Here is a 22,333-nt window from a genome sequence, read left to right on the forward strand (position 1 = left end):
TTTACAAATCTATTAGTATTTTTTAAAGGTGTAAATAAACATGCTAATAAGGAAGAGCTAGTCAATCTAGTGTATCTGAATTTTTAGCAGGCATTTTACAAAGTCCCTCATGACAGACTCCTAAGAAAATGAAAAAGTTATGGGACAGGAGGTGATGCCCTGTTGAAGATAGGTAACTGGTTAAAAGATAGGAAACAGAAAGTGGGACTAAGGGCCTTATTTTCTAAACTGATCGCACGCGATACCAAAATGCGGGAGGAGTCGGCCCCAAAAGAGGAGGAGTCGGGGCGTCACCGGGGCCAACTCCGTGAAGATGCCGCGGATGACGAAAAAGTAAGGCCCTTTTCGCGTCCAAGTTCACGCCCAATAGCTACACCTTCTATGGTGGCGCTATTGGGTGCGAAACCGGCAGCGATCACACCGCGATGGTGCGATCGCTGCCGGCTAGCGCAGGCCCACCCCCCGTTTCGGACCCCCGCCCCCTCATTCCCTAAAATATCGCAGGCCTGCGATATTTTAGAAAATGAGGCCCTAAATGGTCTGTTTCCCAATGGAGAAAGGTGAATAGTAGAGGGCCCACCCCAAGAGCCTGTGTTGGGACCAGTGCTGTTTAAGATATTCATAAATGATTTGGAAAAGGGAGCAATGAATGAAGTGATCAGATCTGTGAATGACACAAAATAATTCAAAAGTTGATAAAACAAGAGCAGATTGTGAGGAATTACAGAAGGACCTGGTAACAGGAGGGAGCTGGTTATCTATAAGGCACATGAAATGTAATGTGGAGAAGTGCAATGATACAGAGAGATAAAAAAAAATCTTAACTATAGGTACACAGTCCTAGATTCCATTTTAAGAGTTACAACTCAAAAAAAGGATCTTGGAGTCCTTGTGGGAAATACTTTGAAATCATTGGCTTTGTGTGCGCAATATCCAAAAAAGCAAACAGAATTTGCAAAGGAAAACAGAACTAGGAATATAATAAAATATCTTTATCGATCCATGCTGTTACCCCACCTTCAGTAGTGCATGCAGTTTCTAAAAAAGATATAGCAGAGTTGGAAGAAAGCAAAAATGGTAAAGGGGATGGAATGGTTCCCTTATCAGGAAAGGCTTAACAGGCTAGGGCTCTTTAGTTTGCAAAAGAGAAGACAGAGAGGATATGATAGAGGTTTTAAAAATAATAAGTGGTGTAGAACAAGTTAATATGGAACAGTTATTTACTCTATTATACAATACTAGGACAAGAGGACATTCTATATAACTAACTAGTGGCAGAATTAAGTTAAATTTAAAAAATATTTTTCTTTCAGTCAACAATCAACTGAGCTAAGGAATTTGTTGTCAGAGAATGTGGTCAAGGTTAGTTGCATAGCCAAGATTATAAAAAATTTGGACAAGTTTCTGGAGGACAGCTCCATAAAGAATTATTAATCAGATACGAGTTTGGTGTCTCCACTTTGTACTACTGAGAGTGAGCAATAAGGAGCAGACTTTATTAGGATCTGTTAAGTTTATCCACAAAACCCAACTGGCCACTGTCAGAGACAGGATGCTGGGCTTCATGGACCATTGGTCTATCCCAACATGGCACCTCTTATGCTCTTATGATATTTCTCTAACAGATTCTGTTGTAAAGAGCCTTGTGATGAATATTTCTTTCCAGATTCTACAGTACTGGCCATCCCACTGCCAGACGTTTTCCCCCAAAAACCTAACTCTCCCCAGCTAATTGAAAAGGGTGCTGCTTATCACCAGAGTCATTCAGTTCCAGTGCAAGAAAATCAAGTAGCCATAATAATTTTAAATCTATGTCTCTTCTTGCAATGGACATGGCTGGTTTTCACAGAAACCGTAATATCATCAGATAATGTTTCAGAGCCTGAAGAATAGGATTATGTCAACTCTCTGTTTACCCACCAATAAGTCCATAGTCATTCCTAGGCACATATTACATATCATAGGATGTGTTATTGTATATTCTTCAATATGTTTATGCCCTTTTTCCAACACCTAGTTAATCATTGTTATTAATGGTAGCTTGATAACTTTATAATCTAATGTTCAGATAAATTATCCTTTCTAGGATGTCTGGTTTACCCGGCATTGTTGACTGGTCATGTTTTATCTAGGACCACAAACATTTCTTGGCTCATTATGATAATGGCATGTTAGTGCTCTTCTGGCTGCAGGTTTCTATTTCATCTGCAAGAACATTTATGCAACTAATGATACAGAAGTGGCATGACCTCTCCTCCCCACTGATTTCCTATTTGGAAAGAAAACCCATGCAAAACAGGGGCGGAGTCTCTGCAGGACCTGTGAGCACACACTTAGTTCAACTGCCTTATGCTCACTTATATCCAAGCTGCTGCTGCTTTCTCCAAGCTGCTGTTAGGGACAGCTGTTTGGTACAGCCAAGGTCTGGGGGTGGGGTGCCACATTAAAAACAGACTTTACATTTTGAAACATACCTTTTGTAAATGTGACTGTTTCTATAAATAATATTTAAGTGCATCATTGTACAGAGAACTTTGATTAGTTAGGTTCTTTTTTGCAAGGCCATCTTCTCAAACGTCTTTATGTTGATAGGAATACCTAAGGTTGCAGAAGGCCCTAAAAACAGAGGTTCAAGTCCAGAAATCTGTGCACATTAAAAGTAACGTGTGTGTGTGTGTGTGTGTGTGTGTGTATATTTGCCTATAAATTTGCAGAGCACGTTAGTTTTTCTTTTCCAAAGAGAATAATTTTGTAGCATTACAGTATATATACAAAACAGATATTCTTCTGCATTCCATCTATTCTTCACAGATCTGTAAAAACAATATCAATTCAAAGGAACAATTTCAAAACATTTCTAAATTATGGGACAAAAATATGTCCTTTTAGTGAGACAATTGGAAACACAGAAACAGGACAGCAGAAAAAGACCATAGCCTGTCTAGTCTGCCCATTTGTCCAGTTTATCTAACTCTTACAATTCTCATCATTCCCTCAGAGATCCCCTGCATTTATCCCATGCTTTCTTGAATTCAGATACTGTTTTCATCTCCACCACTTCCAATAGGAGGTCATTACAGGCATCCGCTACTCTCTGTACAGAAATATTTCCTAAGATTATTCCTGAGTCTACCCCCTTTCAACCTTATCTCATGACCCCTTGTCTAGAGCCTCCTTTCCATTAAAAGATGCAAGTTTCCTGTGCATGGAAACCTTTGAGATATTTAAATGTCTCCATCATATCTCCCCTATCTCGACTTTCCTTTAGGGTATACACTACGGGGCGGATTTTAAAAGGGTTACACTCCTAACCCTTTAAATCCCCTCCTGCACGGGCCAAGCCTATTTTGCATAGGCTCGGTGACGCGCACAAGCCCCGGGATACGCGTTATGTCCCGGGGCTTTGAAAAAGGTGCGTGGGCGGGGCGCCGGTCCGGGGCCTCCGACACGACAGCTGTGTTGGGGGATTGTGTATTGGCAGCCGGACGGCAGGTGTAACAAAGAGAACAAAGGTAGGGGGGATTTAGGTAGGGCTGGGGGGCAGGTTAGATAGAGGAAGGTGGGGAGGAGTAAAGGAAAGTTCCCTCTGAGGCCACTCCGATTTCAGAGCGGCCTTGCAGGGAACGGGGAAAGCCATCGGGGCTCCCCTAGGGCTCGGCTCACGCAAGGTGCACAAGTGTGCACCCCCTTGCACGCGCCAACCCCTGATTTTATAACATGCGCGCAGCTGCACGCGCATGTTATAATATCAGGCGTAGATTTTTAAATCTGGCCCTACATGTTTAGATTTTTAAGTCTATTCCCATATGCTTTAGAACTAAGAGCACTGATCATTTTAGTAGCCACCCTCTGGACTAACTTCAACCAGTTTTTATCTTTTTAAAGGTGCAGTCTCCAGAATTGTACACAGTACTCCAAATGAGTTCTCACCAGTGACCTATAACGGGGCAATACCACCTCCCTTTTTCTCCTGACCATTCCTCTCCCTATGCAGACATACGTCTTTCTGGCTTTTGCTGTTGCTTTATCCACCTGTTTGGCCACCTTAAGGTCATCAGATACAATCACCCCAGATCCTGCTCTTTTGTGTTTACAAGAATATCACCTCCAATATTGTACTGCTCCCTTGGGTTTCTGCAGCCTAAATGTATTACTCTGCATTTTTTAGCATTAAATCTTGGCTGCCAGTCTCTAGATCAGTCCTCGATCTTCACTAGATCCTTCCTTATGTTTTCCACACCTTCCTGGCTGTCTACTTTTCTGGACCTTAGGTAAAATGTATTTTTTTATAAACTGATTTTTTTTAATGTCTTTCTCTGCATGCTAATGGAAGAATGAAAAAAAGTATTGTGTCTAGATTATTCAGGAAACCATAGTGTCACCCACAATAGATTGTGTTTAAAATATTAAAGCTGGCTCTCAACAATCTGTATTTTGTTCCTGGTTTTTTTTTTGTGGAGGAAGCATTTTGACTTGTATTAACACAAAGCAAAGCCCTCAGTTTTTCACATTATATTGAGGCTAGAGCCAATGGCGAAGTGTATGAATTTCTGCAGCAGATCTGAAGTGCAAGGTAAGTCCATACATAGGCATTTAAAGAAGAAATCATTTCACATGGAAAGAGAATGTTTTCATAATTAGATACTAAAAAATTGTATTACAGTTATTTAACTATTTATATATAAAAATGCCTAACCTTGTTGGACCTCTTTTTGTGTTTTCCCTGTTATAGTGGAATAAGGCTGCTTGAATCCTTCTTAAACACAAATCCCTAATGCTGATTGTATTGATCAGTCCATATTCATTTCATATTTAGACAGTTCAGTGCTCATGTTGCATAAACAGATAAAAAATACTTAATTTTAAAATGTTCTCTTCATCTTGCTCCTTTGAAGCACTTACAGTGCTGAGAAAAGGTTTCTGATCCCCAAGTGTATAATAATGAGAATTACAAGTTATTACCTTGATACCCTTGTTTAATTGAATCCAGTCTTTTCTTATGTAATAAAAGGGTATAAAATAGAATTAAACAATTCCATATTTCTTGAGATACAATAATGTACAAAGTAGGAACAATAAAAATAATTCAGATTCAGTGTGTATGTGAAATAGTAAGTAAACCCCTAGCTTCCTTAGCACAATTAACTGACTAATTAAAATAAGGTGCTTAAATAATTTAGTGACAAGTAAATCACACTGTGGAATAAATTTATATTACAGAGCTTGGCCCTCTTATCCTCTATAAAAGACCAAAAGATTTTGGGTTTGGTCTTCACCATAAAAGTTAGTGGGAACTCATCATGCCAGATTCAAACGACATTTCAGAGGACTTACAGAAAAAGAATCAGTTGATGCTCATCTATCTGGGCAGGGTTACAAGCTTATTTCTAAACATTTGGGGGCTCATCCACCCGTGGTCAGACAGAGTTCTACAGGTGGGAAAAACTGAAGATTACAGTGACTCTACCTAGGAGCAGTTCTGCCAAGATCAGCCCAAGAGCACATCATAAAATCATCTACAAAGTTACAAAGAGCCCCAGACTAACATCTAACGATTTGCAGGCCTCACTCACTCTGGCAGATATGAGAATTCATGTAGCAATCACCAGGAAAAAAAAATAAATGTGAATGGTGTTCATATAAGGCTAGCTAGGAAGAAACCACTGCCCTCTAAACAGAACACTGCTGCCCACCTCAGGATCACCAGAGAGCATTTGGGTGACTAAAAGACTCCTAGAATTAGGCTCTCTGGACAGATGAGTCAAAAATGTAACTTTCTGGTCACAACAAATGTTTTGTTTGGCAAAAAACAAACATTCATCCCAACAGTCAGGCATGATATTAAAGGTATCATGGTGTGGGGCTGCTTTGCAGCAAACGGACTTGGATGGCTTGCCATCACTGATGGAATCATGAATTCCTCTTTATAATCAGAAAATTCTGGAGGAGAATGGCCAGCCAACAAGTCTGGTTTTCAAGATATCCAGAATGAATATGCATGATATATTTCTATGCACTGCTTCTACCATACGCAAATGTATCACATTCTTATTTGTTGTGGATATCCTAAAAAACAGACCCATTTGTGATACTTGAGGACCAGAGTTGCCTACCATGATATAGAGTATTTTGGGCCTATAAGATGATACAATTTACTGGCTTCATTTGGTCAGCTGGAAAAATATTTCATGTACAGCTGGAAGTTGAGAATATGTTCAACGACTGTAACTCCTTATGAGGGGACAACATGGATACAAATTATCAGGAAGTAATAAAATGTATTGCTTTTTTGTTTCATTTGTAAGATTTATAGACAAATTGAGAAGTTTTTTCCTATGAAGTTTTTAATCATGTTGAATTCAGTCCATGTTCATCAAAACTGTTATCCTTTTTTCACCTTCCAAATAATTTCTTGACATGGCTGGCACTGGAACCACTTGTCAGTAGTGTGTTCTCTATGCACTGTCACATGGAAATCATATTTACAGTATCTATATATTCAACTATGAAATGGTCTATGTCTACGGTTCATGAAAAGGATTGGGAAACAGGGTGCATATATGGCAAAGCTCCAAAGATCGTGATAGGATCGTGATCCTTTTGTTTTCCCAAAGAGATTGAAACATTAACCCCATTCAAGTTCCTAAACCTCTCCTCTTCCCTTTTTTGGAATAGTTTGATGTGTGTTGTGCAGGACCTAGATGTAGATGCATGGCAAAGAGGATGGTTGCCTACAAGTGGGGTATGAAAGAAGAGGCATGTATGGTATATGAAGGCCTTGCTCCCCTTGATGTAATGAACAGATGTAAAGGCTATGAGGGCAAAGTTAGGTGTAGGAATTAACAGGCACTTTAAAGTGGTACATAACTTATTTTAAAATACATTTGTGTGCAAAAATGTACGCACCCTTGGTCAAACAGTATATTTCAAAGAATCTAAGTGAACAGAAGCTGACACAACCTCTACATGTTACAAAGTTAAACACATCTTTCTGCAATTTTCTAATGCAAAATTACTATTTACTGATTTTAACACGTTGAAAATAATAAAACAGAGAATATGGCATATGCAAAAGTTTGAACACCTTTTCAATTGATTCATCAATACTTTTTTTTTTTTTTAACAAGCTGTTAATAAGGCCCATAACGCTGACTGACTCAACAGGCCAGGTGTAGCTAACCTTTTCCATATGAAGAATCACAAAACTAGAATGCAGAGTTGAAGAAAGCTTCACTTTTGAGGACAGAATTGTCCCCCTTCATCACTCAGAAAGAGTCAACTCTGCATTTCACCCAACTAATCTCCACAATTCTCTCTCACTCCCTCCCCCCCCATTCTCCACACTCTGTTCATCTTCTGTCTCCCCCACCCCCACACTCTGCCCAGCCTCTCCCTTTGTCACATCAATACTCTGCCCAGTCTATCTCTCCCCCCACCCCGCAGTGGTATCTAGCCTCTCTCTCCCTCCCCCATCCCCACTCAGCCCAGCCTCTCTCTCCCTCCACATTCTGCCCAGACCCTCTCTAACCCCACCCTCACATTCTGCCCACTCTCTATATTCTTCCCAGTCTCTTTCTTGCTCTCTTTTTGCCTCTCTCTCCAAACTCTGCCCAGCCTCTTACACTCTTCAGCACTGCCATCCCAATACTCTGACTCTGCTCCTGCCCAGTCTCTCTCACTCTCTCTCCACCCTCTGCCCAGCCTCTCATTCTATCCCCAACCCAATACACTGACCATCTTCTCCCTCCATGCTGTCTCTCTTCCCCACTCTCACACTCTGCCCAGCCTCTCTCATTCTCTCTCCACACTTTGCCGGCCTCCCTCTCTCCACACTGCCAAGCCACTCGCGCTCTCCCCCACCCTCTGCCCACAATTTGTCTGCCTCTTTCTGCACCCAATGCTTTGCCCACTTCTTATGTTCTCCTCCACCCTACTCTGCCCAACTTCTCTTCCACCCTCTGCCTAGTGCCTAGCCTCACACTTTCTCTAGTCCACTCAGCCTCTCTCTCTCCCACTCTCCTCACTATTCCCAATCTTTCCTCAGTCTCTCCATAATCTGATCAGTCTCTCACTCGGTCCAGCTCTCTCTCCACTCTCTGCCCAGTTTCTATCAATCTCCCCCACCCCATGCTCTGTCCAGCCTCTCACTCTCTTTCCACATTCTATCCAATTTGTCTCTCTCTCTCCCACTCTTCCCAGTCAGGCTCATTTCATTTATTTTAATTGTTAAAAGTTTATATACCTTTTGTAAAACATGTTAATCAAGAGGGTGTACAAACTAAAAACATACATAAAAATAATATAATAAATATAGAAGTAAATATAAAAGATAAGGCAAAACAATGATAATAAAATATTAGTACACAAATGTGAAGACAAAAACTAAAATAAACCAAAGACAAATAAGAACAATTTAAAAAATGAAAAAGACAATCACGATAAAAACATTACAAATTATGTAAAATAAAGTAAAACAATCATACATAAACAGAGGTAATTGAACCTAAAATGGAGACAGCCAATAAATTCAAGTGTTATTCAACCAATCAATTGGCAAAGATTTCAACTTACATCCTAGTAGTACAGGACTGAAAATTTTGCAAATCATAAATGGGACTGCGGTTGTTATCAATGTCTGCGTTATTAGTCCGCTGTAGGTTTGAGTAAAGAGCAAGATTTTAATTGCCTTCCTGAACTTTAGATGGCTTCAGAACAGATATCCTGAGGAAAAGAATTCCAAAGTAAAGGAGCTTGATAACTAACAGAAGACTCTCTGGTGACATCTAACCAAATGACAGATGGAGGGGAAAGATAAAGAAGGCCCTTCTGGATGGAACGGAGGGTCTGGGCAGGAAAACAGGGAATTAGATGTTTGAAAACATATATAAGGAGACTAAGATGAAATGCAGAGAATATGAGACAAAGGATTTTATACTGAATCCAGTAATTGACAGGGAGCCAATGCAGCTGTTAGAGAGCAGGAGAAATGTGATCGAATTTCTTAAGACCATAGATAATTTTTGTGGCTGTATGCCGAAGCAACTGTAAGCATTTAAGCTGGTAATTAGGAACTCCTGCTAAAATAGAATTACAATAATCGAGGTTTAAAATAACAAAAAGTATAAGTTAAGACTTTCAAATCATGGCAATCTATGAGAGAAAGGGCATGGCAAATATATCTGAGATTTAAAAAAAGATTTCTGAACTATAGAAGAAATTGTCACTATCTTTCTGCATTTTGCCCAGCCTTTCTCCCCTACCTCCCAAGACTGCCTATCTAATTTCTCTCTCTCTCTTTCTTCCCCTACCCCTATATTCTCTGCACTCTCTTTATCCATACTCTTCCCAGCTTTTCCCTCCACACTCCGCCAAGCCTCTGTCCACCTCCTCTATCAACTCTCATACAGGCCGATACAGTACAGTGCATTCCGGCGGAACGCACTGTTAACCCGCGATTGGATGCGCATTTTCAATGCGCTAGTTTTACCCCTTATTCAGTAAGGGGTAACAGCGCGTTGAAAACGCGCGTCCAACCCCCCGAACCTAATAGCGCCCGTAACATGCAAATGCATGTTGATGGCCCTATTAGGTATTCCCACACGATTCAGTAAGTAAAATGTGCAGCCAAGCTGTACATTTTACTTTAAGAAATTAGCGCTTTTCTGTGCACCCTCCGACTTAATATCATGCGATATTAAGTTGGAGGTCCCGAAAGTTAAAAAAAGTAAAAAAAAAATAAATAAAGAAAAATTTTAAATAGGCCCGCGGCTTGAAAACCGGACGTTCAATTTTGCCGGCGTCCGGTTTCCAAACCCGTGGCAGTCAGTGGGCTCGAGAACCGACACCGGCAAAATTGAGCGTCGGCTGTCAAACCCGCTGACAGCCGCTGCTCCTGTCCGAAAAGAGCAAGAAATGGAAGCTCTGACATCTCGAACATACACTTCTCCAACTTGGTGGATAGGAAGTGGCTTCTTAGCCACTGGAATACCATCTTGATATGGGAATGGTGTGATTGGAGGTTGGATGAAAAGATCTGTATGTTGTCTAAATAGATTATGACACACGTGTACAGCAAGTCCCTGAATATGTCATTGACAAAGTTTTGAAGACCCCAGGGGCTTTGCACAGGCTGAATGGCATCACGGGGTATTTGTAGTAACCACAATGAATGGTTTTCCATTTATCACCCTCCCATATCTGTATAAGGTTAAATGCCCCACAAAGATCCAACTTGGTGAAGAAGGAAGTTCATTGCAACTGATCAAACAGTTCCAATATTAAGGGCTTGGTGTACTTGTTTTTTTAAGGTGATGGCATTCAAACCTTGGTAGTCAAAACATGGATGTAGGGATTCATCCTTTTTGCCAACAAAGAAAAAACTAATTCTACAGGCAAAATGGAGGGCCTGATGAAGCCCCTCTTGAGGTTTTTCCGGACATACTTATCTATTTAAGGGATGAATAGAGGATGCACTCTGCCTCGAAGTGGTGTTTTACCAAGCACTATATCTTTGGCGCAATCATACAGATGATGAGGTGGGGGGACCTTGGCCTTTTTCTTGCTGAAGAGATCTGCAACGGAAACGTAGGGCATGGGGAGGCCTGAAAGAACTAAGAAGTCTGATGAACAGGGGGATACACTGGATGAAGAGTGTTCTGGAAACAATGATTACTCCAGGAGAGGATATCTCTATTTCGCCAGTCCATGACCGGACAGTGTTGCTGTAAACAAGGTAGACAAGCAGTATGGGGTTAACAGCTGTCTGAAGCACAAAAAAAGGAAATGCATTCTTCATGCAGGAGACCCCCTCTTAGTGTCATAGAGCCAGTGATGTAGTGAATGGCTCCGTAGACAAAAGAAATGCAGATGGAGGTTTTTTTTTAATGGCACCATTGGTATAACAAAGTTTTCCACTAGGGCTGCATTGATGAAGTTGCCGGTAGCACTGGAATCCAGAAATGCCTCACAGGAGAAATCCCTACTTCCAAAGTACAACTGGACCAGTAGAATAATTTGTCGTGGAGTTTCCTGCCTTCTCTGGACATGAGCAGCATAAGCAAAGGTGTACTGTACAGCCTCCACTGGTGCTCCTCCTCCTCAAACAACTTGGTTCACCCTAGCTCCATAGTCTCCTCTGTGGGTGCTGGTGAGGTGGGGATATGAAGCAGATGTCATTGGCCTTTGAAAGCCGGTTGCCAGACGAGCTCTCGTCTGGAGACCTCCCATTCTTGTGACCTCTCTTGAAAGCGGATTTCTATTTCATACACAGTGATATAATGTTGTTTACTTTGGCAGCAGTGTCACAACTGGCCAGTTTGTCCTTGACCCTGTCTGAAAGACCCTGCCAATATATGCTTCTTCATTCCAGGAAAGTTCTGGTGCCAGGGTGCAGAATGATACCACATACAACCAATAGTTATGGAGCCCTGCCTCAAGCAGAGTAACTAGGAGACTGAGAATGACACTCGGGCGGGCTTGTCAAAGAGCTTCCTGAAGCACATCAGAATGAGTTGGAGATCACAAAGACTGGGGTTGTCTCTCTCCCATAAGGGGGAAGTTCATGCCAGTACCCGACCGGACAGCAGGGATATAATAAAAGCTACTTTTGCCCGCTCAAATGCGAAGATGGCTGGCTGGAGTTCAAAATGGATCAGGCACTGGTTGATTAAGCACCTACAGACCTTGGGGTCACCATCGTAATGGGATGGCAGAGGCAAGCAAAAAGAGGAGGCAGACAGAGAAGGCGGCAGCAGGAACCAACTGCGGCTAAGGTGGAGGTACTGTTGTCCCGGCTATGGACAACTGCAATTTATTTAGCCACAAGGACAGGTTGCAGAGCCCCGATAATGTGATCTTTGTTCTTTTTTTGTTTTTGGACCATCCGCGAGAAGTCCTGCAGATAGTCTGGCAGGAAACATCAGTGAGTCTATGGCCTGAGCAAACTATCATGGGCTAGGGGAATGGATCATGAGGATGCTGACATGCCAAGGGAACATACTGCATCATGAGGCATAAACGGTGTTCAGGCAGACAAGGTCAAGGCAGAAGGAGTTCATGCAGAGGCAGAGGTCAGGCAAATGCCAAGGTAGGCAGCACACAGGAGCAGAATCAAGGTCATGCAGGGTCAGACCAGGAAACAGCAACTGGAACAATTATTAGCACAGGAACATATGAAGGGAACTTGTTGCTCAGGCACTGGCCCAGAGGACTGGGCCTCCTTTAATGTTGCAGCAGTAGTGACATCATCATCCTACGGCACCAGGAGGTGAGGCTGCTGGGTCTATAAAAATGGTGAGTTACTGCAGGGCCTGCTCAGAGCAGCTGGATACCGTGGAGGATCAGAATGCCGGGAACCATGACGGGCGATCTCAGCAGATTGCAGGACACTGTGCCGTGCCTGGGACCAAGAAGTACAGGGCGCCGATCACGAAGCAGCAGCCCATGATCAGAGGCATGTTACTTTTATCCATATGATCCAGATTTTGTAAGAACCTTCAGATATGAGCGAGAAGAATATGATAAAGGTAACCATGAATACTGAGATGCTGTACATGAACATTACTGAAAAAGGAAGCCTTGGACATAATGTGTGATACTTTAGATGTGCCTCAGAATACACGGTCTCCTCTGAGTTTTTTGAAGGAATTGGCTACCATTACACTTTTTCATAATTTTTTTCAGTTTTGAGAACGTAACCCAGACCACTTTTTGGGTTATTAATAGGTCTTGCAACAGTCTAGTGCAGTTAGGGAAATACCGTAATTAGGGGAGCTGTCCATGAATGGGTTCTGAGGATTTATAGCAGAGCTCTGGAATAGGCTCTGGGGGCAGTCTAAGTTGAGAGTGAGAGATTGTATTTTCCTAAGCTGGATTTTGGGCCTACCTGAAGCATCAAAGGGGCTCCATTGCTGTACTATCCACATGAGCTGCAGACAGACTGCTCTGGGACTAATTCTGGGATTTTGAATGTTCATTTAGAGGAGCCCTGCTGAAGGCCTGAGCCTTTCTGAAGCCCAGGGAAAAGGGGACCCCTGAGCTGAAGATGCCCAGTGTTTAGGGAAGTTCTGCCAAACAAAGGTGGTGACCCATTGCAGTAGACTCATGCAGTTATTTAAGTTGGGGAAGAAGATTTGTTTTCCAGCATCAGGGAGGAAGTGTTCTGCCCCTCTTCTTGTCCATCAAGGGGACTGGCAAGAACTGCAGTCTACAAGGATTCCTACCACCAGAGATCCCACCTGAAGATTAATCTACTAACTGTGAGTAAAAGATCTACATTCAGGGGAGGACCCCCATCTGCATCCACAAGGAGCCCTGAGGGATAGAGACCATAGCTCTGTGCTAAGATAGATTTTTGTGCCATCGGGAGGGGACCATTGCACAATCTAATCCAGAAATGTGGATGGATTCTTAGCTTAATAAAGACTAATGCACAGATAGAGGAGAGAAGGTCTGACATTAAGAGAGAAACTGCAGAGACTGTGGTGCGTGATTTACTATATTTAATTGTGTCATTCAAGGAAACTGTATCAATAAAGCATTATTTTGGACACTGCCTACATGGTCCAAGTGTGGTTTGTTTGGCACACAACACACAGCGCATAGCAGAAAGAGGAAACTCCAGTACAGCTTACTAGTCACCCTGAACTTGGACTGGAGAGGACTCCTCTCTACCTCTAGACTGAAGGACCTATACTTTGGGATGGGAGAAGTAAAACCTAGCCAGGATCCCTTCTGCAAAGAACTTACAAGTAACTTTATGTCCCTCTCCGTACTCAACTTGAATTTTAAGGAACGGTTACAAGAGGATATTTTATCTTCAAGTAAAATGAATTGTAGGGAACTGATATGACTTCAGATGTGGCAAAGCTGTATGTGGCCAAGTTTGAACATCTATTTTTAAAGTTGTCCTCATTGTGCCTTTTCTATTTCTCTGGAAACATTATATTGATGACATCTTCATCATATGGATGGGCTCAAAATAATTATTGGACTCTTCTTCTATGTAGATTAACCAGTGTGACAGTAATCTTCGCTCTTTCGGGAAATTTTTTCTAGCAGTTTCTACTGTGAAGATGACTCAGCTAAATGAGACACACTGTCAAGCCTTCTTTTCTGTTGGGCCTTCCCTCTGGAATGCCTTGCCTGATTATTTGCGTGCCAATGAAAACAATATAATTTTCTGCAAATAGCTTAAGGCTTTCCTGTTTCGCACAGCATATGGCTTTTAGTGATTTGGCTATAGCGTGGTTGTGCTAATTGCAGCTTGGCAGCATTGTTTAGTCTAGTGAATGTTTATTTGTTGTTTACCAGAACTTGTTTCATTGTTGTTTTATGTTTTATCTTGTAATCCACTTGGCATGGTGGCCTGCTGTAAGCAGAAAATAAATGTTTTAAATAAATAAATAATACATTTAAAATTCAGAGCAGCGACACCAGGATTCCTTTTTTGGATAGAATGAATGAATACTCTGACCGAAGCTTCAATGCTACTATTTATCACAAAAAAAACCCAAACAGAATACAGTAAGTTGTTGACTTGCCATTCATCCTCCTTAAAAAATGCTTTGCCTATTAGTCAGTTCTTTCATCTGAGATGATATGTTCCTCCAGTCAGGACTTTAAAGAGAAAGCTTATGAAATGCATCAGCAATTTTTGTCCAGAAGTTACCCTACCAAATTAGCTCTAACTGCATATATGAGGGCACTTTATTCAGCTCGCTCTCAATTACTATGATCTTCTTTTAAAAAAACATCAAGATTGACATGTATACCTCCTTTTTCGAACCTTTCTACAGAAGTCAAACGGATAATCTTTCACCATTTGCAAATCCTGGATCTATATTCACGCTTACATGTTAAGTTCGCACATCTGAGATATACTGATATTGTCTGATCTGAAACTAGAGATTTCTATAGAATAGTGTTTTGCTACTGGGTTAACGGGTCACAGGAAGTGAACATTGCAGTTGGATCCTGTAGAGATAACAATGGAAGTAAGACCAATGGAGCAAACAGTGTCTTTGTTCGATTGGTCTTACAATGCAAGGCACAGGTCATTTATTTGACGCCCTGCGATGGTTTGCTATAGACCAAGTCTAACAGTCCTGGAGTGGATGTGACCTTGAAATGTATCCATCTCAATCTGAACTAAGATGGATTTATAGACTGAATACTCTACACATCCAAGGGATTTGAATATGGAAATGAAATGGAATTCAATTATTTAACCATAGGATATGCTTGTGTGTCATTTTACATAGTGTGATTAGCATTTTTTAATTTGACACCATAGAATAGTGCTTTTTTCTGACTGGTGGTCTTTGATCACATGTTTTTCGTTTAAAATAAGTATACATTTTTTACTGGCTGAACACAATCAGGTGGCTGGTAGCTTTTGTATAAAAAAGCTTGTAACTTTTTGCAGCTCCTTGGGAGGAGTGAAGACTGATATACATTTGAAAGTTAGCATGAAGCCCCCAAAGCAGGCACTTGTGATGTGCCAAAACATTGCTATGTTGGGCATTGAAGAAAAAGGATATTGGAATGTCCACACTCTTTACATAGGCAATAAACTAAGTGGTGTTTTTCTGTACTGAGACAATGCTTGCTGATGAGGATTTTCTTACACATGAACTTTGTGACTGAAGTTGAGCTATAATATAAAAGATTTTTAAAAAAAGAAGGTTGTTTTTTCACAAATATGCATACTTTATGGGCTATGATTATACTTTGGCACATATTCACATAAGAGGCTAAGCATAGTTCCAAGTGTTTTATAACCATCTTTATATATTTAAGAGTGCCCATATGCTCACCACTTTTTGATTTTGATTTAATTTTAGCCAAAAGTCAGCAGCTTTTTTGTAATCACGTGTAACATAGTACCATGTAAAGGATGTGTCAGCTTCTGTTCACTAAAATGTATTGAAACATAACACTTTGACCAGGGATGTCTAAACTTTTGCTCTCTCACACACACACACACACATATACATATATCAATCTATTGCTTTCTCTCTCTCTTTATATATGTAAAGGGATGCTTTGTATTTTGTATATGTTTGTCATATTAGCTGTACAAGTTTTAATTCAATAGTCATTTTTTTTCATCAAGATATATTCTTAAATAGTGTCTGGTTAAACTTACAGATTTACATCTCTTGCCTCATGAAGTATTTTTGCAGGGGGTTGATTAAAGCAACTAGATGATGAGCATGGCTGTGCCTGACCAAGTCTCTTCTGAGCCCTAGAATTTCATTTCTTTTCTTGTTGAACACATTATTTGAGTTGGTCTTTAATTAATTTTTCCAGGCAAGGCTTTTCTTTCTCATAAATTTTATGTGCGAATAACCTGCGTTAAATCTGACTCTTTCTATTTCTTCTTTTCATACATTTTTATCATGCTACTGGAGTGATGTCTAAGAGTCCACAAAAAGTAAGCTAAAGACAGTGACAAGATGGAAAATAAGTCAGAAGAACTGTCATGTATTTCTTCATATGCCTTCCCCCTCAGCTGTATTTGAGGTTCTTGTCACTATTCATCAAACAAAGCATTTCCATTAAAAACCCTTGCTGCAAATCTGCTCGAGAGAGTTAGAGAGAATCTCTCACAATATAAAAATCTCCTGATTTGGTGTTACAGCACATGGAGTGAGATGTCTTACAGTGGCCTCAAGAGAGGACATTAGATGCTGTCCGTGCATTCCAATAGCTGACCTTCTCCCACTCATTGCTTGTCACACTTGATAGGACCCAGACGGTCCACTGGAAATGCTAGGCCAGAGTTGGGCTAGGTGGGACTTAATGTTGCTTCCATACTGAGGTGATTTTTCTTTGTATGTTTCTGGAGAAGCTGCTTGTCAGGAGAGGAATAGGAACAAAAATTGCAACTGAATACCTCCCCGGTATGATGTCTACGCACATGCAGGTCCAGACTCTTCTTTTGAATGCTGTGGGAAAATAGAGCATAAGGTGAAATTACTACTTAGCTGATAATTTCCTTTCCTCTAGAACTAGGCTAGGATTATGCACTTCTACCAGCAGCTGGAGACAAGAGATCAAGAGCTCGCTGTCGTCACTCCTCATATACTTCTCTGCTGACAGCCTGCCAGTAAATTCTGCAAAAGCTAAATTGTGGAAAATATTAAAAACCAGCAAAAATTCTTCAGTAATGTCTCTTCTGCTCTCACTTTTTTTTATAAATAAGAGCAAGAACTATAAACAGAGAAAGGAAAACAAGGTAACAAAGGGAAACCAATATCCCTCACTCTTACCAACATCCGAGAAATCCACCTCCTTCCACATCCATCCTGAAATACTGAAAAGCAGCATTGGGAGGGATTGTGGACTAGCCTGACTGTTCTAGAGGAAAGGAAATTATCAGGTAAGTAGTAATTTCATCTTCCTCTTCATCCAGTTAGGCTAGTCCACACAAGTGGGATGTTTCAAAGCTACCACCTGTTGCGCCAGTCAGTCGCAGACGGCTGCAACCTTTACTGCTCACCTCATTTTGCCCAGTAGCTCCGATTCTGGCTCTGCACGCCGACCTCCCTGGCGTTCCCGGGACGGCGAGGGCGATCCTGGTCGCCATCTTGAATCTGGTGTGACCTAGAGCACGCGTGCGCACCTGCCTCCTTCTTGTGCATGTCAAGGCGGGAACCTTGGGGGCATCCCCTCCGCATGACGTCATTGCCTACGTGTATTTAAACCTACTGGACTTTCCTACCTACGAGTTAGCAAGGATTCCATTTTGTTTAATTCCTTTACTCTGAGAAGCTTGCATCGCTGAACCTGCATTCCAGGCTGAGTGATTCAGGTACCAGCTCCTCGGGGGCCTTGCTGCACTCAGGGCTATCCACTCCTCAGAGAGCCTCTTCTGCCTGTCTCACCTTCACTGAGTTCTCCTGCATCAGATCTCCGCTGCTGCTACTACAAATTCTCTACTGCATTGTGAGTACAAGACCTACTCTACATTACCACGTCTATCTTGCTGTGTGGATCCTCGGGTTACCCCGCTCTGCAGACCACTACTGGATCCATGCTGTCTTGTGCCAGTTGCCAACACCTACCTCCAGCCCACCCCATGCTGCGGTCCACTACCGGAGTTCCAACGCACAAGGTATACTAGAAGCAAGTACTTTCTGGGTTACCCTGCTCTGCGGACCACTACCGGATTCATGCTGTCTTGTACCGGTTACCCACATCTGCCATTGGCTTACCCCGCACTGTGGACCACTACCGACGCTACCATGCACAAGGCCTATCAAGAAGCAAGGATTCCCCGGGTTACCCCGCTCTGCGGACCACTACCAGAGAATCCATTCCAGGTCTTCTAATTCCAGGACTGAGTTTACAAACCCGCTCCTCGTGTTTCTCTTTGCTGTATAATAAATATTCTCTGACTCCTGTCTCCATCACTGCTGAGACCCCACCTGTCGTAGAGAGTCCCCACAGGGCTCCTCCCTGTGGGTGAAGTCAGCTGTCTCCACGACCCGATGGCCCACAAACCAAGTTAAAACATAACACCACCTCATAGGGTGGTATGCTGCTCTGTCTTCCACAACACAGCCGAGGCAAAGGGGGTATCCTCTTTAACCTGGACATTGAAAATGGAAGTGCTTGGGAGAGAAGCAACTACGACCAATTCGCCTTTCATCAAAGCCCATGACGGAGATACCAAGGCAGCTCAGTCCAAGAAGTGGCCAACACTTTCATGGAATAAGGGCAAATCCTTTTTGGCAAGGGAACAATAACATCCCTATAGGCATCCGTGACCACCTCTATAATCCAGTGGGCTGTGGGTCACCAACAGACACACCAATTGCAACTGCACGAATGACAGAGACTGTGTACTCGTAGAATGAGCCTTAATCTGGATTGGTAATGGTACCCAAGAAACCACATAGCCACCACAATCACCTCCTGAAACTGATGAACCAATGTTACATGAATAGCAGCTCCTCTCTTCTTCATGTTACCCTGGAGAAAACAGGGATGAACCGATCCCGGAAGGGCACTGTTATTCTTAAGTCATTGTAAAAGACCAAAGAAGCGTCCACTGTTACAGCTTCCAACACTTGACCAACAAAGTCAAAGAAAACAGTCTGATGCTGATGAAATGCCAAGAAAAACAAAAAAAAATAGGAAGGCACTGTATAAAACTGAAGAAGAATTGGTGCCAACCTCAATTTCAATCTCCGCAGTAAGACAAAGCCACCACGTGCACTTTCAGTTTATCAAGAGCTAGCAAGGCAGCACTTCAGGCCAATCGCCTTGTAGAAAATCCATGATTAGTGGTACCAAGGCTTGACTCAGAATGTTCCGCCTTTCCAAGCACCAAACCGCCCACACTCTCCAGAGAAGAAGGCAAACACAAATGGAGAAGGTTGTGCGCCATCAAGTATGGCCACTAGAGTCATGGAACAAATCTCTTCACTAAGCATGCTCTTTCAAGGGCCAGACCATAAGACAAAAAAGATCCAAAGTCTAATGAGATATAGATACCTGAGAAACAAAACTTCTTACTCTGAAAGACAAAAAGGACTACCAATTAACCAATGCCAAAGATCAAGACACCATAGCCCAAAGGTCAGACTGAAGCTACCAAAAGAACCAGGCCTGAATGGTCCACTATTTTCTGAAGTCCCCTGGGAAACATGAATCACGAAGGAAATTCGTACACCACTTCCTCCTGTGGCTAGTCTAGCATTAGAACATCTATATCAGCTGAGTGAGGATCCCTTCAGCAATATGAAACTGATGCCCAGATGCCCCCATACTACTCTCCACCGAATCCAGACCTGGCCGACTCCATCCGCAAGGGGCAGAGCAAAGGTCACATCTGACAGACACCTCTGCTCCATACCCACAGCATGGCGAATGAAATAAATGGTCTCGATGGTGTTGATTCCTACCACATGAGCCTTTGACCAAGTCTGTAGCTACTGAAATGCACATGTCAAAAGAAGAATCATCTTTAGAGACACTTGTTGACTCTGAGTACAACTTGGAGCTTTATGCCTCCTATCTTTCTTATCTTATCCATCATCCCTTGTACTATCCATCCGCACAACTGAGTGGAAACTGTAGAAACATTTCCAAACGCTCGCGCTGTCCCCTGTATGTAGAACCAGCTTCTCTTTTCGGGAGAGCTCTGCTACCAAGCCACAAGCTCCTGACAATGAGGTTTATAGATTCTCCTCTGCGGTCATGACTGTGCAAGTGCGTGGCACCAACTTCTTTCCTCGGACCACATGCTCGCTCTGCAGCCATGAATGCAATCTCTGGCTAGCCATCCTGGGAAAGGTAACAACAGAGTAATTTTGGGAATGAAAAATGCCAACAAGAGAACAAGGCCTTCTGAATCATCCCGACCTCTGGATTCAAGTCCTGTGTCACATACAGAGACTAAAGACAGATCTATACTGATAGTCGGGTCACCTTCTGCAACTCCTTATGGGCTCCATCAGCTTCTGGAGCCACTGCTCTGGAAGGAACCCCTGGCTCAGATCTATATCAAATTGATCACCCAGAAAAAAGTAGGTTCTGCAAGGGTCAGAAGTCGAGAAGCCCACACATTCTCTTGAAGGAAACTTCTCGTATCAACCCATTGTTCAAGTAGGTCATACCTAAAATTCTTTCTGGCGCCACAACAGAATCCCTTGCAAGGGTTCTCAGGCAGATATGCAACCAAGATATGCCTAAAACTGGAAAGAACTGTCAACCTAGTACCCTCAGATATCAGGAAGTGTGATACACTACCTGGATTAGACTGTGAAGAACCAACTTTCATGGGACCTAGGGTCGGAACTTCAAGAACTTCTTACAGTAGCAGATCACCCTTGACAAACACTGGCCAACTAAGGCATCGGCGGCAAGAGAAACAAATTCCCATAACCAGTGACTTGTTTAAAGCTAGGCTCAGCTTGGAAAAGAACAAAAAAAGCCAAGGCTTCCCTCCAGAATTCCTTGCACTTTCATTGGCTGATCCATTTCTACCTCCTGCAACCAAATAGAAATATCTAGCAAGGGACAAAATCTGCTCACCAGAGGGATTCTCAAGTAAGTGCATTTAGGGGGAAGAGGCAGAGTATGGAGGAGGAGCCTTATCATTATTATTTATTATTATGTTTTTTTGAATGATGGTTTACTGACCCACCATAACTGTTCTGATGAGGGAGGGAATCTATATTGTCACCTCAGGAGCTGCCTAAACAGACAGGATCGGGTTCTGTTGAACTGAGAGAGAGAGAGCCGGCTATTACCTCAGGAGCCATATGTTAAAAGTCAATATTCCACTGGGTCATGCTCAAATGAGAAAGGGGAAACATTTTTTCATACCAGGAGCCACCAGCTAAGCTCACTTCATAATCATCCAGCCTAGCTAGGCCACAAGCCCACAGAATGGAATACATTTCCACCATCTGCTGGAGACGGAGAATACTGGCAGGCTGATGTCAGCACAGAGGTTTATTTATTTATTTATTTAGTGTTTTTATTATACCGGCATTCATGACTAGAGTCACATCATGTCGGTTTACATTTAACAGGGTGTGATATATACATAACACTAAAAAATTCTAACAAGTGCATGGTAAGAAAATTGCAGTTACAATAAAACAGGGAGGTATGACATCAATGAGCTCTTGATCTCCATCTCCTGGTAGGAGTGCATAACCCACTTGTGTGGGCTAGCCTGACTGGATAAAGAGGAATCTACATTACTTATGAGGACACCACCAATTAAACAGCTAAATCACACTATTGAGCATGGGCATAAGGGGATAAAATGACTTGCTCAAGGATACGCAGCGAGTAGCAAATAAGGACATAGAATCTGGATCTGCAGGTTTCACAACAGTGTGCTGTGATCATTATACTGTCAGCCCATAAATGTGTAGTTAAAGTAAAATGTGTCCCAGCATGCTCCCCTTGAAGAAATACATTCTTTCAATCATGCCCATGTTTTAGCTTTGGATTTTGCCTCTAGGGCCTGCTCTCTGACCTGTTTTGGTGGATGGCTTGATTCTGACAGCATATTGTGATAACTTGACCTGTGCAAGACAGTGCCCCTTTGTGGATCAAGCACTTGTTATGATCTACAGGAGGAGTTTTGCAGTCTGTGACACATTTTACCTATCCAAAATGAGAATTATATCCAAAGTGTTGTTGTACAGGAGCTTTCAGAGATCACATAGGTCCTTTTTCCAGATGTGTACATGTTATCTGGAAAACCTGTATACAACTTTGGAAACTTGTTATATTGGTTCAATGAAAGATATCAAAACCTGAAAAGAATCTGGTTATCTCCAAAATCATTAGGGCTACTAGAACT

At 42.1% G+C, this 22,333-nt stretch overlaps 1 protein-coding gene across 4 annotated transcripts in view; it reads right to left on the reverse strand.

Moving 5' to 3' along the window:
* Positions 1 to 9,802: 9,802 nt before the first annotated feature.
* Positions 9,803 to 22,333, reverse strand: part of LOC115085038 (gastrula zinc finger protein XlCGF26.1-like) — a 122,833-nt gene continuing 110,302 nt past the window's right edge. For all 4 annotated transcript variants that reach the window (XM_029590559.1, XM_029590558.1, XM_029590556.1 and 1 more), the window contains one exon: positions 9,803 to 16,949. In XM_029590559.1, coding sequence (XP_029446419.1) covers positions 16,801 to 16,949 — 149 coding nt within the window. In that variant the 3' untranslated portion in view covers positions 9,803 to 16,800. The remainder of the gene's footprint in view (positions 16,950 to 22,333) is intronic.

Source organism: Rhinatrema bivittatum, chromosome 2 (genome assembly GCF_901001135.1).
Source record: "Rhinatrema bivittatum chromosome 2, aRhiBiv1.1, whole genome shotgun sequence".
NCBI classification, from domain to species: Eukaryota; Metazoa; Chordata; class Amphibia; order Gymnophiona; family Rhinatrematidae; genus Rhinatrema; species Rhinatrema bivittatum.